The sequence below is a fragment of the Macrotis lagotis genome, chromosome 3, assembly GCF_037893015.1.
Source record: "Macrotis lagotis isolate mMagLag1 chromosome 3, bilby.v1.9.chrom.fasta, whole genome shotgun sequence".
NCBI lineage: Eukaryota > Metazoa > Chordata > Mammalia > Peramelemorphia > Peramelidae > Macrotis > Macrotis lagotis.
Window position 1 is genome coordinate 268,307,229 of NC_133660.1, and position 21,134 is coordinate 268,328,362.

The 21,134-nt window shown below is 43.1% G+C and overlaps 1 protein-coding gene and 1 long non-coding RNA gene across 5 annotated transcripts in view; one reads left to right on the plus strand and one right to left on the minus strand.

Moving 5' to 3' along the window:
• The first annotated feature begins 3,242 nt into the window (after window positions 1-3,242).
• ALKBH3 (alkB homolog 3, alpha-ketoglutarate dependent dioxygenase) overlaps window positions 3,243-21,134 on the plus strand; it is a 46,531-nt gene continuing 28,639 nt past the window's right edge. For 2 of the 4 annotated variants that reach the window (XM_074230505.1, XM_074230508.1), the window contains exons 1-6: window positions 3,872-4,070; window positions 4,624-4,743; window positions 5,051-5,157; window positions 9,873-9,907; window positions 16,683-16,730; window positions 20,299-20,402. In XM_074230505.1, coding sequence (XP_074086606.1) covers window positions 4,671-4,743; window positions 5,051-5,157; window positions 9,873-9,907; window positions 16,683-16,730; window positions 20,299-20,402 — 367 coding nt within the window. In that variant the 5' untranslated portion in view covers window positions 3,872-4,070; window positions 4,624-4,670. The other 2 variants (XM_074230507.1, XM_074230506.1) reach the window with 2 other exon arrangements.
• LOC141518474 (uncharacterized) lies at window positions 6,289-20,759 on the minus strand. Its single transcript, XR_012477201.1, has 2 exons — window positions 19,539-20,759; window positions 6,289-6,708 (listed from the first exon to the last, which is right to left on the minus strand). It is a non-coding gene; the product is annotated as an uncharacterized LOC141518474 (long non-coding RNA).

Consider the following 21,134-nt stretch of genomic DNA (forward strand, 5'->3'; position numbering starts at 1 on the left):
CAGTGAGATGAACTCTGAAAACTGGAACTTTCGTGATAGAACCTAAGAATCTGACCCCCCCCCCCCCACACACACACACACAGACACTCTAGAGGCCAATCTTAGTGTGCACCTGCTCCTTGGTTTGGAGCTCAAGTGATAATCCTAATGTTACTCCCCTGCTCTTGAAGCTTCCTTGACTGACTCCCTATGGTGTTTGCCATTTTACAGTCCAGCTCCAGCCTTTTTACTCTTCCTTGTGCAGTCACCATTCCAGCTAAGGTTGTTGCTAATCAGTACACAATGCAGATTTTCTGCCTCTCTGCTTTGGCACAGGCTTCCCTTCACTGCCTCAAATATTTTTTCTCCTTATCTTTGAGAGTCCCTGATTTCCTTTGAAATTCAGTCCTTTTGACTATGGAGTCTAAGTGAAGATCAAAGCATACAATTTTCACTTTTTTGTTTACTGTTGTTTTCTGAGTTTTTCCCTTTTGTTCTGATTCCTCTTTCACAACATGACTAATGTGGGAATATGCTTAACGTGATTGCACATGGATAGCATCAGATTACTTGCCTTGAAGATGTGGCAGAGTGAAAAATTTGGAACTTAAAAGCTTTTTAAAAATGATTGTTGAGGGGCGGCTAGGTGGCACAGTGGATAGAGTACCGGCCCTGGAGTCAGGAGGACCTGAATTCAAATCCGGCCTCAGACACTTAACAATTACCTAGCTATGTGGCCTTAGGCAAGCCACTTAACCCCATTGCCTTGCAAAAACCTAAAAAAAAAAAATGATTGTTGAAAGCTATCTTTACATGTAATTGGAAAAAAATAGTTGTTTACAAAAAAATAAAGCAGTACATTTAAATTTTTTTCTGCGTGTGTATGTTATCTATCATGGTCATCCCCAAGTAGAATGAAAGCTCCCAGAGGACAGGGGGCATTTTTACCTTTGTATCTATAACACCTCAAGCATTGTAGAGATTACTAAATGTTTGCTGAATTGAATTAAATTTTGCCTCCTCTTCCATACATCTGGGAGAGCGATCCACACCTCCATTCTAGCTACGCTACTGAGAGAATATACGTGGTGCTTTAAGAATGTCTCCCCCGCCCCCCCCACATGCACACCTTATCTACCATGGCACAAATATTTTACAGATGAAGGTGTCATTTCCCCAGGTCCCTTCACCCCTCTGGACTTCACTTTCCTTATCTGTGATATGAGGGCCTGGAGGAGATGACCCTCTGGTCTATCATCCAGTGAGGCTCAGGGGAATTAAGTTAACTTACCCAAGATCTCTAAGGTAAGAAGGGATGTGGCTGAACTGCCTAAAATGGAATTTCTTTGAACTCTGATGGCTCTGTGATCCCGTTGATGGAAGTCCTTGCCTGGTGCAGACCACAGTCCATCCTTGACTCTTTGTTTTGGCTGAACCCCATTTGGCCGAACCTCTGGGTCCCCCATTCTCTCCAATAAATCTTCCATGGGTTAATCAAACCAAAGTGCTAGACTGTTTCTGTGACTCTTGACCCAGGGTGACTATCCCCGGAGCATGTAGGCTTCCTGTCCCTTTTCTCACGGTCTGACTGGCCAGGCCATTTTCTGTTCCATTCGCACATCTCTCACACCACTTGTTGAGATCTTTGCTTCCTTGTGTCCCTCACACCAATCTCTGTCATCCTCCACTTCCCTTCTTTGAAGGTTGTGGTTTTCAGGGACCCGCGGTCATACAGCATTATCAGAAAAAAAAAATCTTTTAAGTGATGGGTCTTTATTTTAGAGTTAAATATATTTTAGTGTGTTAAATAGAAGAAAACTAGAAAAGCAGGAAGGTGCCACCTCTCCCTGAGCTCACATTGGAATTGGGGGAGACCACACAGAATTTAGCGGCAGGTGATCTTTGGGTAGCGGCAAAACTCCAAGGCCTTCCAGGCGCTGCAGCAGGGTGGATGGCAATACTCTGAGGTCTGAAGGATGACAGTGGACACCTCCCTGCCCTTTAAAGGGGTGCAAGCAGCAACCGGACTTGCAGGGGTGTATGCCCAGGAGCCCCAGGAAGGAGAGATCCTGGTAGGTTCCGGGCAGGTGGGAGTCAGGGGCCCCTATGCCAGACTAGTGTGGGGTCATCAAAGGCCCTACAGGAAGTCTGGGTTGAGCCTAGTGAAGAATTCATGAGACAAAGACCCTAGAATTATGAGGGGCATAAAGTTGGGCTTGTTTCCTCTAGAGGAATGGGCTCCATTCCCTTCTGGAACTCTCTCGGAGAGGACGTGAGGAGTGACTAATAGAGGCAACATTTTACCCAGGACTGGCTCATGGCCACGGGCCTGAACTGGGAAACAGGGCACAAGCCCAGGGATTAACCCCTCAACTTCTTGGAAGCTTTTGCCTTCATCAGCGAGAGGCAGAATGCCCCCGTTGGGCAACCTGGGCCCAGGTGGTTCTCAGGTGCCTCAGTCTTTGCCTTGGTTTAGACTCAGGATGTTCCAGTCACATTCTGGCTTTGACCTGGAGGTTCTTAATCCGTTTTGGTCGGTCTGGTCGAGCCCACTGACCCTTTCTCAGAATTATTTTGGGTTTTTTTTTTGCAAGGCAAATGGGGTTAGGTGGCTTGCCCAAGGCCACACAGCTAGGTAAATATTAAGTGTCTGAGGCTGGATCTGAACTCAGGGCCACCTAGCTGCCCCCACCCCCTTAGAATATTTTTCAATGTGCCAAATAATAGCGGTAGATGGCTGGCTCGGGACAGAGCGCCAGGCCTGGGTCAGTAGGAGCTGGGTTAAAGCTGGATCTCTCGGACACACCTTAATTGTATGACCCTGGGCAAGTCACCTACCTGTTTGTCTCCCCTCCAGGCTCCTCCCTCCCACCTCTCTGACTCCTCCCCCTTTCTGACTCCTCCCCTCTACTGACTCGACTCCTCCCCCCACCCTCTCCTGACTCCTCCCCTTTCCTGACTCCTCCCACCACCTCCTGACTCCTCCCACCCTCTCCTGACTCCTCCCACCCTCTCCTGACTCCTCCCCTTTCCTGACTCCTCCCACCCTCTCCTGGCTCCTCACTCCTCTCCTGACTCCCCCCCCCTCTCCTGCCTCCCCCCACCCTCTCCTGACTCCTCCCCCTCTCATCTCCCCCTCCCCTGCTCTTCCCATAACCCCCTTCTCTCTTTTCCCCGCCCCTCTCTCCATCTTCTTCCCGCCCCTCCCCCCTCGCGCTCTGTCCTGCTTCTGCCCCGCCCCCGCTCCCTCTCTAATTTCCTGCCTCCTCCCCCCTTCCTTCCCCCCGGGGCCTCGGGTCTCCCTCCTGGCCCCTCCCTCCCTTCGCCCCTCCCACGTTGCCTCCGCCGGCCCCTCCCCCGTAGCCAGGCCCGTTTGGAGCCGGGGAGCGGCTGCCGCCCGGACCGTCAGCAGCGGCGCGCCGACCCCGGAAGCCGCTGCGGCGCCGGCGGGGTCGGCCGGAAGTGCTTCTGGGCAGGCGCCGGAGAATGTAGGCGAGTCTCGTGCGGGTCTCGGGGGGCGCCCCGCGGAGTCGGGCCTGCGGCCTCGGGGGCCCCGGGCGGAGGGCCGAGCCCCCGCCATGGGGTGAGAGCGAGCCGCGGGCCGGAGCGTCCGGGCCGTGGCCCCGCGGAAGCCTCGGGCCTGAGGGGGGCGGGGCGGGAGTCCCCCCCGGGGCCCCAGTGTCCTCGGGCCGTCCCCCCGCCGGGACCCGGATGGGCGCCTGCTTGAGGGGTCCCCCCGCGTGGCCGGTGCCGGGACCGACGTGCAGGACCAGATGGCCCCCGGCGCGGCGCCCCCTCACGCCCCGCCCCTGTGCTTGTTCCCCGCAGCGCGGCCGCCGGCGGCCCACCTGGGAGCGTGCCGGATCTGCGCGGTGCGGCCCTCGGTGAGCTGCCCCGAGCGTGGAGCCGGCCTTGGGCACACGCTGACTCCTGGGGGGCGGGGGGGCCCATAGTCACACACCAGCTTCTGCTCCCACCTTGGGGGCCCACGACGCTTAGACGCGTTAGTGTGATTTGGCCGACCTGCCCGGATGAACCCGAGCCAGCCCACTGTGCTTGAGTCGCCACAACCAGCGCATCGAATAGCTAGAGTACGTACCCAGGTCCAGGGGCCATAGAATTGGGTCCTTCTGGCTCCTCCTCAGAAGCCCCAGCAGCTACTTCGCCTCCCCCCTCCTCTTTGCCTACTCCGAGGCCGTGTTTGTCCCCCAGTTGTCTCCAGTTTGGAGATACATCCTGCCCCTGATGTTCGCTAACTGTGACCTTGATCCTCCCTGCCCTCTAAGAGTCCAAGGCCTCTTTCAGAACGGGATCTGCTGTTCCTTCTCCCACACGATTATCATGATTGAAATCCCTCCAAGGCATAGTCCAGGTCTTAACATTTCCATGAAGATTTCCTTTCACAGTTCCTCCCCCTGTAAAAAGTGATGTCAGCTTAGAGTCGCCCTTTGTCTGTGGGCTGCTGCTTTGTGCGATTATTCGTTCTGTAGCTGTTCTTTCTGCCTATCCTGGCAGTTGGCACTTAAGCTTATGAGAGTAGGAGCTGGGTCTGCCCTTCATGGATCCCATCACCTAGCAGTGGTAGATGCTGGGAGAATTGAATGGAGTTGTTTTAACTGAAAGAATCCGTTCTGTTTGCCTCAGGGAGAAAGCAAACAAGACAACGAAGACTGAGAAAAGCTTTTGTGACCATGGATGACAAGAGACGAAGAGTCCGCGTGCAGGGAGGCTGGGCAGGCCTTGCCAACAAGAGTCAGGCCAAGGGTCAGTCTGTGAAGCCAGGCAAAGTTGCCTGATCTTAAAATGCCACCTATCTATCCTGTGACAGCACAGCCTTTCTTAAGTAAATCAGGTCACTTGCTATTTTGATGGGAGGTTAAGGAGGGGTCACCAGTCTTCATTTCACCTTACTTCCCAGGGCAAATCCTCACTGAGATCCTCTCTGGCCTATTGCCAGCTGGGGGAATCTTGGACCTTGCCTAAAGAAATGTGAGGAAACCAGCTTACTTGCTCCACTCAGTTGTTTGGTGGTGCCCTTAGACTGACTTTGTTCTTTTCCTTCACTTTATAGCTCTCAGTGACAAAGGCCACCCCCAACAAGGCCTCGGACAGACCTGGATGAAGAAGGAGTCACCTCTGCCTGAAAGACAGTTTGTGTATAAAGAACCAAAGGAACAAGTAAGTACTCCTTCAGGCTCTGCTAACAGAATCATTAATACATTTCCTTGTAAGTAAAAGAACTAGTTAGCAATTATCCAAGCATTTATTAAATGCTCAGTCTGTACCAGCCAGTCACTATCCTTGGCTCTAGAGATATGGAAAGAAATAGGAAATAGTCCATGCTCCCAATGAGCTTATATTCTGGGAGGGGGAAGAGGGAGAGGGGAAGAGAGAAAACACATCCAGAAAAATGCACAGAGCATAAACACAAGGTGTTTTGTGGCAGGGGTGGAGTGAAGGGTAGGTAGTGAAGAGTGCTTATAGTTGGGAACATCAGGAAGGGCTTTCTATAGAAGGTGGTTTTTGTTCTAAGATTTTTGGTTTTATTTTTGGAGATGTGCTTCAAAATAATCTTGTTTCTCTTTTTTTTTTTCCTTAGAAAGGTTTTATTTATTTTGAGTTTTACAATTCTTCCCCCATTCTTGCTTCCCTCCCTGCACCCCCCACAGAAGGCAGTCTGTTAGTCTTTACATTGTTTCCATGGTACACACTGATTTAAGATAAATGTGATGAGAGAGAAATCATATACTTAAGGGGAAAAAATAAAGTATAAGAGATAGCAAAGTTATATAAGATTGGGTTGTTTTTTTTTAAATTAAAGGTAATAGTCTTTGATTTTTGTTCAAACTCCTATTTGTCCTAAGTTTTAAAGAAAGCTGTGGATCTAGAGGAGGGAGTATATTGGACATCTCGGGGGATCAGGTCTAAAAAGGTGTGGAGATGGTCAATGTAGTACTTTGTTTAGGGGGCAAAAAGAAAAGGAGATGGACTGAGCCCTCAGGGTTAGAAGGGGAGTCATGTAGGATAAGACTGGAAAACAAGGATAGAGTAAGATTGTGAAAGGCTTTAAATGCCAGTAGAGGAGTTTGTTATTGTTTGTGGAGTCATTGAAAAGGAGATGCTGAATTTGATTGAATAGGAGAGTGCCATGATCAAACTTGAACTTTAGGAAGATCTCTTTTGCCACTATGTGGAGTCTGCATTGTAGAGGCCATGGGAGAGCTGAAGCAGGGATCCTGAGGAGGAGGCGGCAACTGTTGAAATAGTCCAGGCCAGAGGTTCAAGAACTGTGAGATGAAGAGAAGAAGAGGGATTGCAAGATAGTTTATTCAGTAAAGTAAGAAGAGGAGTCTTCAGCTGGGATGGGGTAGAGAAGATAGAGAAGTATGGGAGACTCAGGGAGAAAGAAGGTTCTCAGTTCTCATTCTGCCTAGTAACCTTAATCTGCAGGTCTGATTGTTCTGTTTGCCTGGTTATGTGTCTTCTGTGGATCCTGTTTTCTTGTGGAAGGAATATGTAAACTCCTTTTCCTGACACTAAAGACTTTCCTCTCTCTTGTTTTACCTTACCTTTTCAGCCTTATTGTCTACAGTTCTGCTACACATACTCTGCATTCTAGCCGTAGTGGGCTCTGGCCCCCTTTCTTTAAGCATATCCTTTCTTCTTCTGCCTCAGTGCCGTTGCAGAGAGGAGTCTGTACCCAAGCTGGGCCTAGAAAAATGGCTAGACCTGGAATAGAAAAGAGGGAGACTTTTTAGGAGTAAATCAAGTGTGTTGACTGGTGCTAGGAAAGATTTGAACTCCAGACATTGGCAGGAGGATTGAGCAGCTATAGCAGGAAAGGAAAACGTGTTGAATTTAGAGTCAGAGGGCAGATCTGGCAAGTCCCAGCTTTACTACTTACTGTTCTTCTGATTGAGCTAGTCACTTACTCTCTGGGCTTTATTTTCATCTTTAAAATGAGAGTTTGGATTGTTGCTGTTTGTCCTTCCTTCTCAAAGAGGACCGGGGCATCAGGAAGGTGTGGGCTAGGTTACCAGTCTTACTTTCTTTTCTGGAGCCATCTGGGCCAGAAATCGATCAGGATGACTGAAGGTTGTCTTGGATGTAGAGACCTTGGCTTTTTTGAGCTAAAGTTTTTAACAGGTCTTGGTTTGTCTCTGGCAATACCCATTCAGTAATTAAAACTTGTTAAGAAATGAGACAAAAGATGGCCTCTTTCACCTACTCAAAAAAAAAAAATTGGGAGGGGAAGACCCTCAGGTTTTCTGGCCAGAATAAAAACAGTTGCTGTTTACACTCACTCTGAACCAGTAAAACCCAATGACTAGGGTTGGACTAGAATCAGAGCAGAGGGTTTTTCTTTGCCCTTCCATAGTCTATGCTTCTTGCCTGTGTTGGAGGGAGTCCCTTGACACCCATGACTCCTAGAGCAGTTGATGTCTTTTTTCCATCAAGGTCCTGCTCAGCAGCCACCCCCTCTACTAGAAGTGACTCCTCCATCCCCAATCTTTCTGCTTCATTTACTTCTCCTGGGTCCTTAACATATTGTTATTTGTCCTTGTGCTTTATTCCTCACCCGAATGATAAACTCCTTCAGGACAGGCATTCTGTTTTTCTTCTTTGTTTCTCCATCTGACACAGAATTTAACACATAATGCACTTTTAGTAAGCATTTGTTGACATTTTTGTTGAATGTTTTCCCTACTGAGCAGTGCCTCAAGCTGAGGCAACTGGTAGTTCTCCATTTTAATAAAAAAATAAAATGGAAATCCACAAGTAATGGAAAAGCTTCAATTTATAATAGATGTTGGTCTCAACCTCTTTGCCACAGTCATTTATCAAAACTGTTTGCTAAGTAGCAAAAGTATTAATTGGAGGCCTACTGCCTTTCTCCTCAACCCCCTAATCCTTTTTTTCACAAATACACCTTCCAAGAAAGCTGCAAGTAGGCATCAAATACCTGTAAGAGGAACAAACCCGAGGGGACTCTGGCACAAATGAGAGTTCAAATCAAAAGGGCTGATTTTAATTTTTAATCATGTTTTTGAATTAAATGGTTTTCAGTTAACAAGCATTTATTTTCTCCCCATCACCAGGGAGAAAAACCCCCAATGTAAATCCTTATAAGTCCAGCAAAACAAATTCCCGTGAAAGAAACTTCTCCCCTTCTTCCAGAAGTCCTGATTTTAAAAAAAAGTCTCTCTAAGGACATTTTTGATAATGAGATTGAATTAACTCTCATCTATCTTGGACAGACTCAACCCAACCTTAGGAGGAATTTATTCTAATGGGGGAAGTCCATTGTGTTCTCCTGAAGTTTGAGTGGAGACAGATCTTTTCGCCTAAAATGTGGCCTGTCTGTGGGTTTACTAATTTTTCATTTACTAATAAATGAAACTGAGCTACCTCAGAGCTCCTACTAAAGTGCAAATCAAAATATATTGTCTATTATTTCAATAAAAACTTTCAAAAGTAAGATTGAATAGCCCTGGTCTAGATAGCCCAAAACTGGTGGTGGTCTGAGTTTAGAGATAACCATATACAGATACCCTTTGTCCAAGGGTGATGTGCTGACACTTTCATTGTATACCTCCTTTTCAGAGTGTTAATAAATGAGCTGCTGCCTTGATTGTCTTTGGTTTAAGAGAGATGGCTAAATGACCATCCTTTTATTAATAGCATGCTGGCCTTATTAATAAAATGATTAAATTGTACAGAAGCTATATCTCTTTAATCTTTTAATTCATCATACCATATTGACCATGTAAAAAAATGCATCTCATTCCTCATACTTAGTTGTTCATTACCTTGGTGAGAAAGTGGGTTGCATCCTCCGGAATCATGACTGTGTTAATCAGAATTTCAAATCTTTCATTTTTGTTTCGTTTTATAGTGTTGTTAAAGTATAAATTGTTTTGCTGATTCTGCTGTCATCCCTCACCATTAATTCATGGAAGTCTTTCCAGTTTGCTCTCAAAATCTCCTTTTGCTCTCAATTCTTAAGCCTCAGTAATATTCCATACATTCATATACCATAATTTGTTTATCCATTCCCCAATAGGTCAAATTCTGACAGAAGATGGGCTCCAGACTCCTTGGTTTATATTTAGTGGAACTCATCTCTTATTTTTAATTCACCCTCTTAAGTTTTTTAACCAAGACCACATTATTTTGGTGATTACAGCTTTGGTTGCTGGTATTGCTGGGAGGGACTAGTTTTAAACTAAGAGTATTTCAGTTGGAAGGAACTGAATCAAGGGAAAGCCAAGAGTGAGTCCTGAGGCCGATAGAGGTGCAGGCCTGGAGGGTCAAGGGTCTTAATTCAAAATCATTTTCAGAGTCTTACTAGTTGTGTGATCCTGGGCCAGTCACCCAATTTGCTGCCTCAGTTTCCTCACCTTTGTATTGGGGGGCCATGAGAGCCCCTGCTCTCAGATGAGGTGTTGTTTGTAAAAAGTGCCTGGTCTGGAATCAGTGGTGATGATAACTGATATTTATATAGCACCTTCTAGGTGCTATATATATTTTATATCACATATACATATATATATATATACATATATATATATTTTTTATTTTTATTTTTTTTTACAAATATGATCTCTTTGGATCCTTACAACATTGCCAGGAGGAAAGTGCTACTTTTATCCCCATATTACAGAGGGGGAAACTGAGGTAGACTGGTTAAAGGACTTATCCAGGATCACATAATTGGTAAGAGTGTATTTAAACTCAGGTCTTCCTGACTACAGGTTAAGTGCTCTAGTAGGGGCAATATGAATGCTAATTCCCCTTCTCCTTTCTCTGTGCAGAAATAGGACCAACTTTGTGAATTCAGGATATTGAAATGGCCTTTGGGTTCTTATGTCTGCTATATTTGTTTTTTGCAGGTATTACGTCGGATCCCTGACCCACAAATGATTGAGTAAGTACAGCACTCCCTAATGGAGCAGACCAGGACACCCTGTAAATGCTGCTCCCCATATAGAAATTTGTTTTCTGTCTATTTTTGATGAGTCACAGAACCTTGGAATAAAAAAAGATTCTTAGAGATCTGGTGCTCCAACAACAAATGTGAAGCCTGAATCCCCAGTGCAGTTCAGGAGACCTTGGGGAGCTTCACCCTTGTAGGTTTGCTCCACCCCACTTCTGAAGGAGTGTTCCCATGGCCCCTCTGGAGGCCTTCCAGGATTTGCTGGGGTAGTTGAGGAGGCAGGAACAACTTTGTGAAGCAGGTTTCAGCTGTAATCTGGCTTTTCCTGATCCTCTTCCCTTTGATCTTCAGAGAAAGTACATTAGATGGGGGCAGCTAGGTGGCATAGTGGATAAAGCACCGGCCCTGGAGTCAGGAGTACCTGGGTTCAAATCTGGCCTCAGACACTGAATAATTACCTAGCTGTGTGGCCTTGGGCAAGCCACTTAACCCCATTTGCCTTGCAAAAACCTAAAAAACAAAACAAAACGAAAGGAAAGGAAAGTACATCAGAGAGGAATCCCCACAGTAATTTATATTTGCTTTAAGGGAGCAGAGGGAGATCCATTTGGAGTCTTTGAAACATTGAATGTCAAATATTTCATCAGATCTGGTTTGACTCAATGCTTAAAAAACTGCAGGAAAACTGGGTGAGTTTTCTCTTCATTTACCAAAACCTCCTTGTTCTTCCAGAGCAATCTATTCTACTTAATCCATGGGCAGAGCATTCCAAACCGAAATCTGGGCAGATCAGTTGTATTTTCTTGGATGTCTCATGTTTCCATTCAATGTGAAGATGTTCAGAGCCCTAACTTTGCAATCTGAAGATTACCATTCAAATCTTGATTCTTTGGCTCAACAACTGAGTGCTCCTGGTCAAGTCCCTTCAACTTTCTGGAGCCTCTTTCCTCCTCTGTAAAATGGACAGTGCTGACTAGATGATCTTTAAGTTCTCTTCTGACCTTGAAAATAGAAACAGAAATCGTTCCTTTGGTTTAAGTCTTATTTATGTCTTTGCCTTTATACAATATGGTATCTGACTTTTTGCAGATGATCCACCTAGAATGTTAAAAGAATTCTAATGATCTCTGTCTGGGCAGGTCACCTTCATTCTCTGGGCCTCAGTTTTCTTATTGTAGGTGCAGTTTACTTGAAGCCCCAAAGTCCAAGGTGCAAGAATGACGATATCTTTGCTGAGGATGAGTTCAGCTTACACTCTTCAGGAAGTATGTTAGAATAGTGTTGCTTGGAAACTTGAGTTTAATGTATTTTTCAGCAATTCTCACTTTATCCTTGTCAAGTGTGCATCTGCCCGTTTTGTGGATCTTCACTGATGCCTGGGGGTACTCCCAAGGTTCAGAGAGCCAATGAAATATTAAATGAAAATATTAATGCTTATTAAATAGCAGAGCAGCTCCTTACTTCATTGTGGAGGCAGGTGGTCTATGGATGGACGTTCTCTGTTAGACTTGAGTATGGGTGAATTTGGCTGACCTTTTTTTCCTTTTTGTAACCTTTTTTGGTTATATTCTATTACATTTGTGTAGTCAGACTATTAATTTGTTTAGCCATTTCCTATCTTCTTTCTCTTTTTTTTTTTTTTTGATAGAAGCCATGATATAGAGGAGGGTGAAAGGGATCTCTGTGAAATGAATTTATTTTGGATGGCAAAAACAAACATCAGTAGAAAAAACTAAGATGTTTAATGACTAAAATTGTTTTGGGAGTCTTTTTCCTCTCTTCATTACCCTTATTTGCACATTTATGAGTCAAAAAAGATTTTGTTTTAGGCAAAAAGATCAAATTTCAATCAGGGCCCAAACATATATAAGCAAGTGAAATGTGTGGAAAATCTGTGATATTCAAAATAGCTTTATTTCCCAGTAAATAAACACGCTTGATCTCATCACATGTGCTTCAGGCCTCTTCTCTCATGCTCCAGGTCCTTCTTCATCCTGGAAGTTCATTCCAGCTCTGGAATTCACATATTGGAAATTGAGCCTCTGACTATTTGGTCCTTCTGGACCTTCCATTGAAGGCCAGCTAACATCCCTTCCTTTCCAGGCTAAATGCCCAACCTTGTCTGCCATGCATCCTTCTGTAGAATGTAAGCTCCTGGAGGGTAGGGACTATCTTTATTTCTGTTTGTATTTGCATTCTGAGGGAATATCACAGTGCCTCTTGCCCAGTAAGTGCTCAGTAAATGTTTTGTGACTGACTGCTCATTGGGGGACTTCTTTGTGGCACTGAGCAGTTGTTCAGTTCTGATTGGTTGGTGAGGCTTATTTTTTTATTAGAGTGTTGGGATGAGAAAGAGAGAGAGAGAGAGAGAGAGAGTGTGTGTATGTGTGTGTGTGTGTTCCTGACTCGCTCTAATTCTCAAATCTCCCATCCTTCATCCTTACCCCTCCTCCCTTGGATACCAAATACCTTTTCTAGCCATTTTTTCTTCTTTATCTGCTTCCTCTTCTCACTCATGGTGGCGCCTGATCTCATCACTAAACTGAACATACTCTTTCTGGAACTCGAAGTGATTTCTTCTTTGCTCCATCAAATGGCTCTTTTTTCTGTTCATCCTTCTTGACCTCTCCCCTTGGTACTGTTGACCACCTCCTCCTGGATATGTTTCCATTTCTGACTTAGTTCTCCTTCTGTCCTGCCCTATCCCACCCCCACCCAGCCCATGTGTTTACCACAAAACTCTTTGGAGCCTCATTTCTATTCTCTTTGGTAACTTTATCAGTTCTTGGATTTAAAAAAATCATCTCAGTTATTAGATACATAGCAAGTGGTAATAAATACTTAATGACTGATGAATTTCTTTCTTAGGACAGGTACATACCAGCTTCCTGACTTGGGGAGACTAAGTCATTGAGTCAGATTAAATGACTAAACACAAAACAAAGATAGGCACTGACAAGTACTGACCTCCAGGTCAGGAACCCACCCTGTAGAGGAATGGATAGTCTGTCCAATACCAAGAGCATTTAATAGCATCACTTAAAGTATTTGGCCTATCTTGCTCAGGTCTGTGCACTTTGCATTAGTTCATACAAGTTTTCCTAAGTTTCTCTGAAACTGTCTCCTTTGTTTCTCTTACAGCACAACAGCTCCATCATGTTTTTATACCATAACTTGTTGGGCTGTTCCCCAAATCATTGGCAGCCCCCCCCCCCAATAAAGATGTCATTGTGGTCATTGTTCCTGTGCAGTCTTAGGGTTTGTTTTGTTTAGATCAATTTCTCCCTGCTTTCCCTCCGTTCTGGGTCCTGACCTGTGTTAGAGTCTGAGCACCAGTAGACTGCAGCTGGACTCTGCCACTGTCTACCAGCTGGGGAGCGTGGGAAGGTTTATGGAACTGCATGCTCTCCCTCAACTGGGATTCCTCCGCCTTGGGAGCCTTCTTCAAACCATACTGGAGGCCTGAACTCTGCTTGTGGGTCTGAACCATCCCACTGCTATTGGAGGTCTGAATGGGCTCCTCTCTTTTTGGGGCCAGAGGCTATTGCAGAAGGGAGAAGAGTTCTCAGATGTCCTGAAGTTGAGAACCTTCACTGTCTTGGGTGCTCTTGCTGTGAGGGCCTGAAATCCTGTATTATGTAGAAAATTAATATTTATTAATAAGTCAGGGCAGTGGAGAGAACCCTGGGCCTGGAGTCTGGAAGACATCTTTCCCAAGTTCTTATCCAGCCTCAGAATTTACTAACTGGGTGACCCTGGGCAAGTCACTTCACTCTGTTACCCTCATTTTCCTCCTCTGTAAAATGAGCTGGAGAAGGAAATGACAAACCCCTCCAGTATCTTTGTCAAGAAAACCCCAAATGAGATCATGAAAAGTCAGACACGACAGAAAAACAACCAGACAACAGCAAATGTTTACTGGTCTGCTCATGTTGAGATCTGTCACATATGTGTGTGTACATCAAATGCCAGGGACTTTCCTGCTACCAGTCACTTCTTTCCACTTTAGGCTTTCATGCTCACAGGAACTTCACAGAGATGTTCCATTTTATGCATTTATATTTTAATAATGACTCACACTTAGAGTGCTTTAAGATTTATAAAGCCAAAATGGGGCAATTAGTACTTAAATGTTATTTCCCATTTCACAGAAGATTAAACAGGTTCCTAAAAGTCAGAGGAGTTGCCAATATTAGAGGAATGGAATTTGGTTCCAAATCTCCCTTTCCTCTGCCCTAGATTGCCTCCAATTGAGTATATTTTAGCATTCTCAGCTCTTGATAATTCCTACTAAATTTCTACTACTTTGTATATATTTAAAAATTTTTTAAATAGTTACTTTTATTTTAAATATTACCTTCATTTCTGAATATATCCATCTCTCCTCCCTAGCAAGTCTTCTTGTAACAAAAAGTAAAAAAGAAAAAATTTTCTTGGCAATATAGCAAAGCCAATCAACACATTAGTTAAGTCTTTCAGTATATGTAGTCTTCCCCATCCATAGTCTCCAGTACCCAGTCTTTGCAGTGAAAAGAAGAAAACATACTTTTTTCATTTCTTTGGAATTCAACTTAGATATAATCACTGAGTTCAGTTTTCATTTTTTCTTTCTTTTATATTGTTGCAGTTTTGGTGTTTGTTATTTTCCTAATTCTTTTCACTTCACTTCATGTTGGTTTGTCTTCCCATGTTTCTCATCTTCCTAGTTTCTTATAGTGCATGAATAATTCCTTTATGGTCATGGATTGCAATTCATGGAGTCACTCCCAAATCAGTTGGCACTTACCTAGGTTCCATTTCTTTGCATTCACAAAAAATATTGCTATGAATATTTTGGTTTATATAGGACTTTCTTTGTATAATATATACCTAACAGTGGGATCTCAGGGTTAGAGGATATGAAACATTTTTTGATCTCTTTTTTAGCCTAATTTCACTTTTATTTCCATAGGTCCACCAAGAACATGCTACTGTGCTTGCCTTCCTCCAGCTCCTTCAGCATGGACCATTTTCATCTTTTGTCTTCTAATCTATATCTCTCTCTTTTGGGGGGGGGGTGCAAGGCAGTGGGGTTAAGTGACTTGCCCAAGGTCACACAGCTAGGTAATTATTAAGTGTCTGAGGCCAGATTTAAAACTCAGAAACTCCTGACTGCAGGGCCGGTGCTTTATCTACTGTGCCCCCTAGCTGTCCCCCTAGACTATGTATCTTTTTTTTTAGATTTTTTTTTTCAAGGCAATGGGGTTAAGTGACTTGCCCAAGGCTACACAGCTAGATAATTAGTGTCTGAGGCCAGATTTGAACTCGGGTACTCCTGACTCCAAGGCCAGTGCTCTATCCACTTTGTCACCTAGCCGCCCCTTAGACTATGTATCTTGATGTGACTCTAGATAATCTATTTACAGTAGCATTTGCTTCTGTTTTTTCTAGCTCTTTAGGGATTAGAAAGCATTTCTCCCTCCCCCAATAAATAATTTGTTTTTTTTCCCTTTTTTCTTTTTCTTTTTTTTTTAGGTTTTTTTCAAGGTAAATGGGGTTAAGTGGCTTGCCCAAGGCCACACAGCTAGGTAATTATTAAGTGTCTGAGACCAGATTTGAACCCAGGTACTCCTGACTTCAGGACCAGTGCTTTATCCACTGTGCCACCTAGCCGCCCCCCAATAACTAGTTTGTGAGCATTACAAGTAATACTGTTCCCCAATCTTTAAATCTTCTGATAGAGCCAACTCAGGCATCCAGACTGAATACTTTGTACTTCATCCCTTCTATCTTTGACTGCAAGATCTGATAACTTCAGGGTTCTTTTCCATAGCTGACTTGCTCTGTGACCTAGAACAATTGTCTAATCCCTTGTCTCAGCTGTAAAATGAAGAGTTTTATGTCTCCTTCCCTCTGTGCTGTGTTATGTGGTTAGCCTTGGCAAGATCTTTGGGATCTCAAAAAGCCTCCAGCCCTAGAGAAGTGAGTGCCAAGTCTGATGTTTCCCGAAAGCCATTATTCAGACTGTTGCCCTCAAGGTTTTAGTTTTCCATTTCTATGTCCTATTTGAAAAATTCTGTGTCTAGCTTACTTCCCCCAGCCTTGCTGTCTAGCCATAGTTATGTTGAAAGCATGCAGTCTTTTTTCATCACTGGACAGGCAACTTTTTGATATTTGAATCACCAGGGAAAGATTACATTAGATTTGTCTTTTAATTCTTCCATAAACTAAATGAAAAGGCATTGTTCTCTTCTACATCAGATCCTTTAAAATTACCTTGGTTTTTTGGTTACAGTTTAAAAACTGTAGTGTTTTCAAGTTGTTTGGATGGTTGGAGACATACTTCATAGCCTCTGCAGAAGCCAGCTTGGAGTCAGAGTCATTTTAGAGGTGCTGATAGACAAGAAAAATCTGCAACTTTAAAAAGTAGTAGGAGAAAATACTGATGGAGTAATTTGGTGTTTAGTGTATGTGCCGGCTATTTGACTGGATAGCAAACTGGATGAGGGTCAAGGAGAAGATGTGGGTAGATATATTGAGGATTGATCCTTTATTGTTTTCCCTCATAGCCAGCCACACAGCCAAAACTCTCCTATTTAAGAAGGTGATAAATATTGTCCATTGTGGCTATCTGGTCTTCAGCATGAGGAGGGGACATTTGGGAAGATAGTAGGTCATAACATTTATCCCTGCTTTGGCTCCCTGGAACATTTGAGTGTATACTTGTAAGACTTATCGAAAAACCTTCTTTCACACTAAGAGGTTTTCTTTTGTTTTCTTTCCTTAGCAAAGAAGGTGTCTATGAAATCAGCGTATCACCTACAGGAATTTCTCGGTGAGTGAGAGACTCTTTCCAACAAAGGGGTTTGGTTCTCAGTAAGGCAGTGTCATTTCGGAGTACCCACTTGAGGACTTTACTTGGAAGATATACCCATATATACCCGGATTGGAAACATTTGACTTGAGGCTCATGAGTTCTTTTTGACAGTTTGAGCTAGGAAGCAACATTATTTCTGTAAAATGGGGTGTGCAGGGTGGGAGTAGACAAAAATTGAACTCTATAGCTTTGCAAAGCTTTGTTTATTTGGTCACTTGTAACTTTTAAAAAGCACTTTTACATCCCTTACCTTCTGGGACTTAAAAAGCAAGAATTATTTCTAAAATTTCTTTTTGGATTTAAAAATTTGATTTTCCTGATTTTTTTTTTTATATTCATATCTAGTGTATCCTTCCTCCCTTCCCTATCCAGTGGTTTTTCACTTTAACAAGTAGAGAAAGACTTTTTCAGAGTCTTTCAGCAAGCTGGTAGAGGAATTAGTTCCAGGACAAATGTTTCTTAATTTGAGGCTTAGGATACTTTATAGGTATTCAAAAAAATGAAATTACCTTCTTTTAGTTTTTTAATACCCTTAGAAAATATGAGATGTGAAGAAAAGAGACTTAAAAAATTTAAATCAGAACTTAATCTATCTGAATGATAGTTTTTTGAAAGTTCATAGATTTGGAAGTGGCAGGGACTCAGTCCACGTCCTCATTTTACAGAGGATAAACTGAATCTGACAGACTCAGAAATTATGTGTAGCCAGCATCCAAAGGAGGATTTGAATTTGAGTTTTCCTGATTTTCTAGGTCAAACATACTATTCCCTTTCCCATTCAGTGGTGCTGCTATTGATTAGAATGGTTCTTGGAATATCTTTGGGAGTTGTCTTCAGAACTCATTTATAAAGCTGAAAGGATGAACAACCTTACTCTTTTGTGATTATGCCTCATTTTTGACAGAAACTGCCATTTCATTCACTATTTCCATCAGTCTTGACTTAAATTACTTATTTACTTATTAATTAATTACTAATTAATACTTATTAAATTACAAATCCAATCTCTTCTCTTCCCCCCAACCATGGCAAGGTGAAGATTTGTCCCAAATGAGAATATTCAAAAGTTATTTTTCTGAAGGCAATTTTCAATGTTGGAAGAGGAAGAGGCCTCCAGGGTGATCATTTTGAAGGATACAACTCTCATTTGACTGGATAAATTTCTAGTATGTTTGTCTTCTTAAGAAATCACTCTTGAGGGCCGCTAGGTGGCGCAGTGAATAGAACACTGGCCCTGGAGTCAGGAGGACCTGAGTTCAAATCCAACCTGAGACACTTAATAATTACCTAGCTGTGTGGCCTTGGGCAAGTCACTTAACCTCATTACCTTGCCAAAAAAAAAACACAAAAAGAAATCACTTTAAGACCCTTCCTGGGAAACAGAAACTCTGACCAGTTCCACTGAGTTACAAGGGCCTTAAGTGTATGTCTGGTGACAGTCTGTGACTGCTCTCCAAGGTCCAATCTGGCTGAAGGCTGAGTTGTGCTCTAAGTGATGAATGTCCTGGAGGTCGGCCTCTAGGTGATGAAATTTTTGGCCACAACAGTCTGTTGCCTGTAGTTGTATCTCATAGCATCCCTTGGAATTGGCAGAGGGTTGCCAATTGTTCTTGAGTTAGTAGACTGTAAATCCTAAAACATTTACTTTTCTTAACAATTGCACAATTAACTTTTCTATGAAAACATTATGCATCATAGTGTTGTTTGCCTCAGATTCATCTTTCTGTATGAGAGGGTTGCCCATTGAATGAATGATAACACTGTAGTGTGTATTATTGGAATTCTGTAGTGCCTGAGGTGATAGAGGCCCTTGTAACTCTTGTGGAACCTTCTAGAGTTCCTATTTCCCAGAAAGAGCCTTAAAGCTTATTTGTATTAAGAGTGATTTCTTTTTTTAGGTTTTTGCAAGGCAAATGGGGTTAAGTGGCTTGCCCAAGGCCACACAGGTAATTATTAAGTGTCTGAGACTGGATTTGAACCCAGGTACTCCTGACTCCAAGGCAGGTGCTTTATCCACTACACCACCTAGCTGCCCGGACTGATTTCTTAAGAAGGCAAACATACTAGAATTTATCCAGTCAAATGAGGATTGTAGCCTTCAAAATGGTTACACCGGAAGACCTCTTTCTCTTCCAATAATTTATCCTCAAGAGACTAGACTGAGGACATAATATTGTTAACTTATATTTAACGCAATACTTTAAGTATTTCAGAGTGCTTTCCTCATACTAGCCTAGTGAGCCAAGGGTTACAAAGATCATTTCCCCCTTTTTATAGATTAAAAACAGGTTTGTCAAAGTGGAATATCTTGCCTAAAGTCACATATCTTAGGGTCTCTTTTCTGCCACTTCCCATCTCCAAAGTGAGGGCCCTCCTAGGAATAGAGAGAACATTAGGTAGATGTTCTTTGGGGAGCACTTGCACACCTAGAAGATTCCTATAAGAACAGAAAGTGGGAGGAATTCTTGAGAGAGTCTCATTTACCTTTGTATTGACCTGAACCATAATACTGACTTTAGGCAATCAAGTCTGAGTGTCTTAAAGAGAGTGGCCTTCCAGGACTGTCCTTACCTGACTGGATACTGCCTCCTCCTGTGTGTGTGTGTGTTTGTGAAGGGTCTTGGGAATGAATGGGGGGGATGGTGAAAGAGCACATAGAGGATGGAGATAGAGCATGCCACAGATTTGAGCCTAAAACACAAAAGCCATGGGTTTAATCCTGAACAAAGCAGGTGCCAGTTTGGTTAGGGAATGATTATCCATTACCTCAGATGCCTGTGTTCTCAGATAAGCCACGGTCAGAAGCTCCATCCAAGTAGTTTAATCTTCTTTTTCTCAGCTATAACACAGTCATTACATCATAAATTGCACACTTTGGGTGCCAGTCTCATGGCCGAGCTGTGTGAGCATTCTTTGTTCATGTTTCTCTCTGCTCATCTTTCTTATCTCGGATGCATTTATTTCTCTCACTTTGATCTGGATTTGTGAAACCTTCTTTCCCTTACAAGGGACCTTATTGTTTTTGTTTGTTTTTTTACTATCAGTTCATTTGACTATGATATATTACAACTTTTATGTACTTTGTATATTTTCCTACTTAGGTAAAGTTTGCAAAAATTATTATAGAACAGCCATGAATGTATTTGAAGATAAAGCTTCCTAGGTACTCTTGTAGACTGTTTTCTGCCAGATCCCCTGAACAGACTGGACTTGCATATTATTGCTGGGCCTGGATCTCTTTAATTCATTTAAAAACCCCAAGTATTGTACTCTCCTAATATTCCTAGCTTAGGCAGTCTATTTTATAGTCCTGTCCCCTGTGGTTTGCACAGCAGAATACTAAAGTCAGGGCCCATTGCTTACTCACTGCCTTTCTGACTTTTGGTTTTCCAGAGTGCCTCTTGATTAATAGGAGGTTGAGTGCTTATTGGCCTTAACATCTGAAGATTTCATCTCAGTGTCTTAAGTTATCCCGATCTTGATCTTGCCACATTTTAATCTGTCCTTATTCTGCTTCCTTAATCAGGATACGCTTGTTTCCCAATTTCATTGAATCAGAAGAAGCAGATTGGATTTTTGAACAACTCTGCCAAGATGTTCCATGGAAGCAGAGGACTGGTATTCGAGAAGGTGAGTTCAGGGAAATCATTCTCTTCCTTTGTTTGGGTATTTCTCATTTTAAGCTAGGATCACACGAGTACTCTGAACATCTTAGCTTGTAAAAGGTAAACCCTATTTTCAGTGTTCTTTCCTCTCATGAAAGACATTTCTTGTCAAGAAGCATCATGCCTCTACTTGTTGCTGTGGGGTGTTGTGCCCAGTTTTTATATGTGGCTACTTGCCCTACAGGATTACTTCTGTAAACCTTGTTCTAAGTAAGCTCATGTTTCTAACCCTAAGCACTTAGTTCTTCAACCTACATTCTTCCCATCAACTGTTCACCCACTCCACTTTAGCTGCATGCAAAGACAATCACATCCTGTATCTTGCCTTTACCCACAAATGTATCACCTCCATGTTCAAGCATTGGGAAATTCCCTTATGTGATCATAATTTACTGGCCTTTCACCTCTCCCTCTGCCTTTGTATATGTAACTTTATTCTTTGTCTATCCCCATGACCACCAATCCATTGACCCCTCAATTTTCTCCTTAGCTATCTCTCCCTTTACTAGACACTCTCTTCTCTCTCTCTTTCTCTTCTCTTCTCTTTTTTTGTCTGCTTGATGAATTGATTCAGTTCCACCTTGTCTACTCTGGAATTCCAAGCCCCCTCTTCATATTGCCAATTACACCCAGCCAAATCTCAGCCTTGGATTATCTTCACACCTATCCATGTGATTCTGAACAATTGTAATGAAAA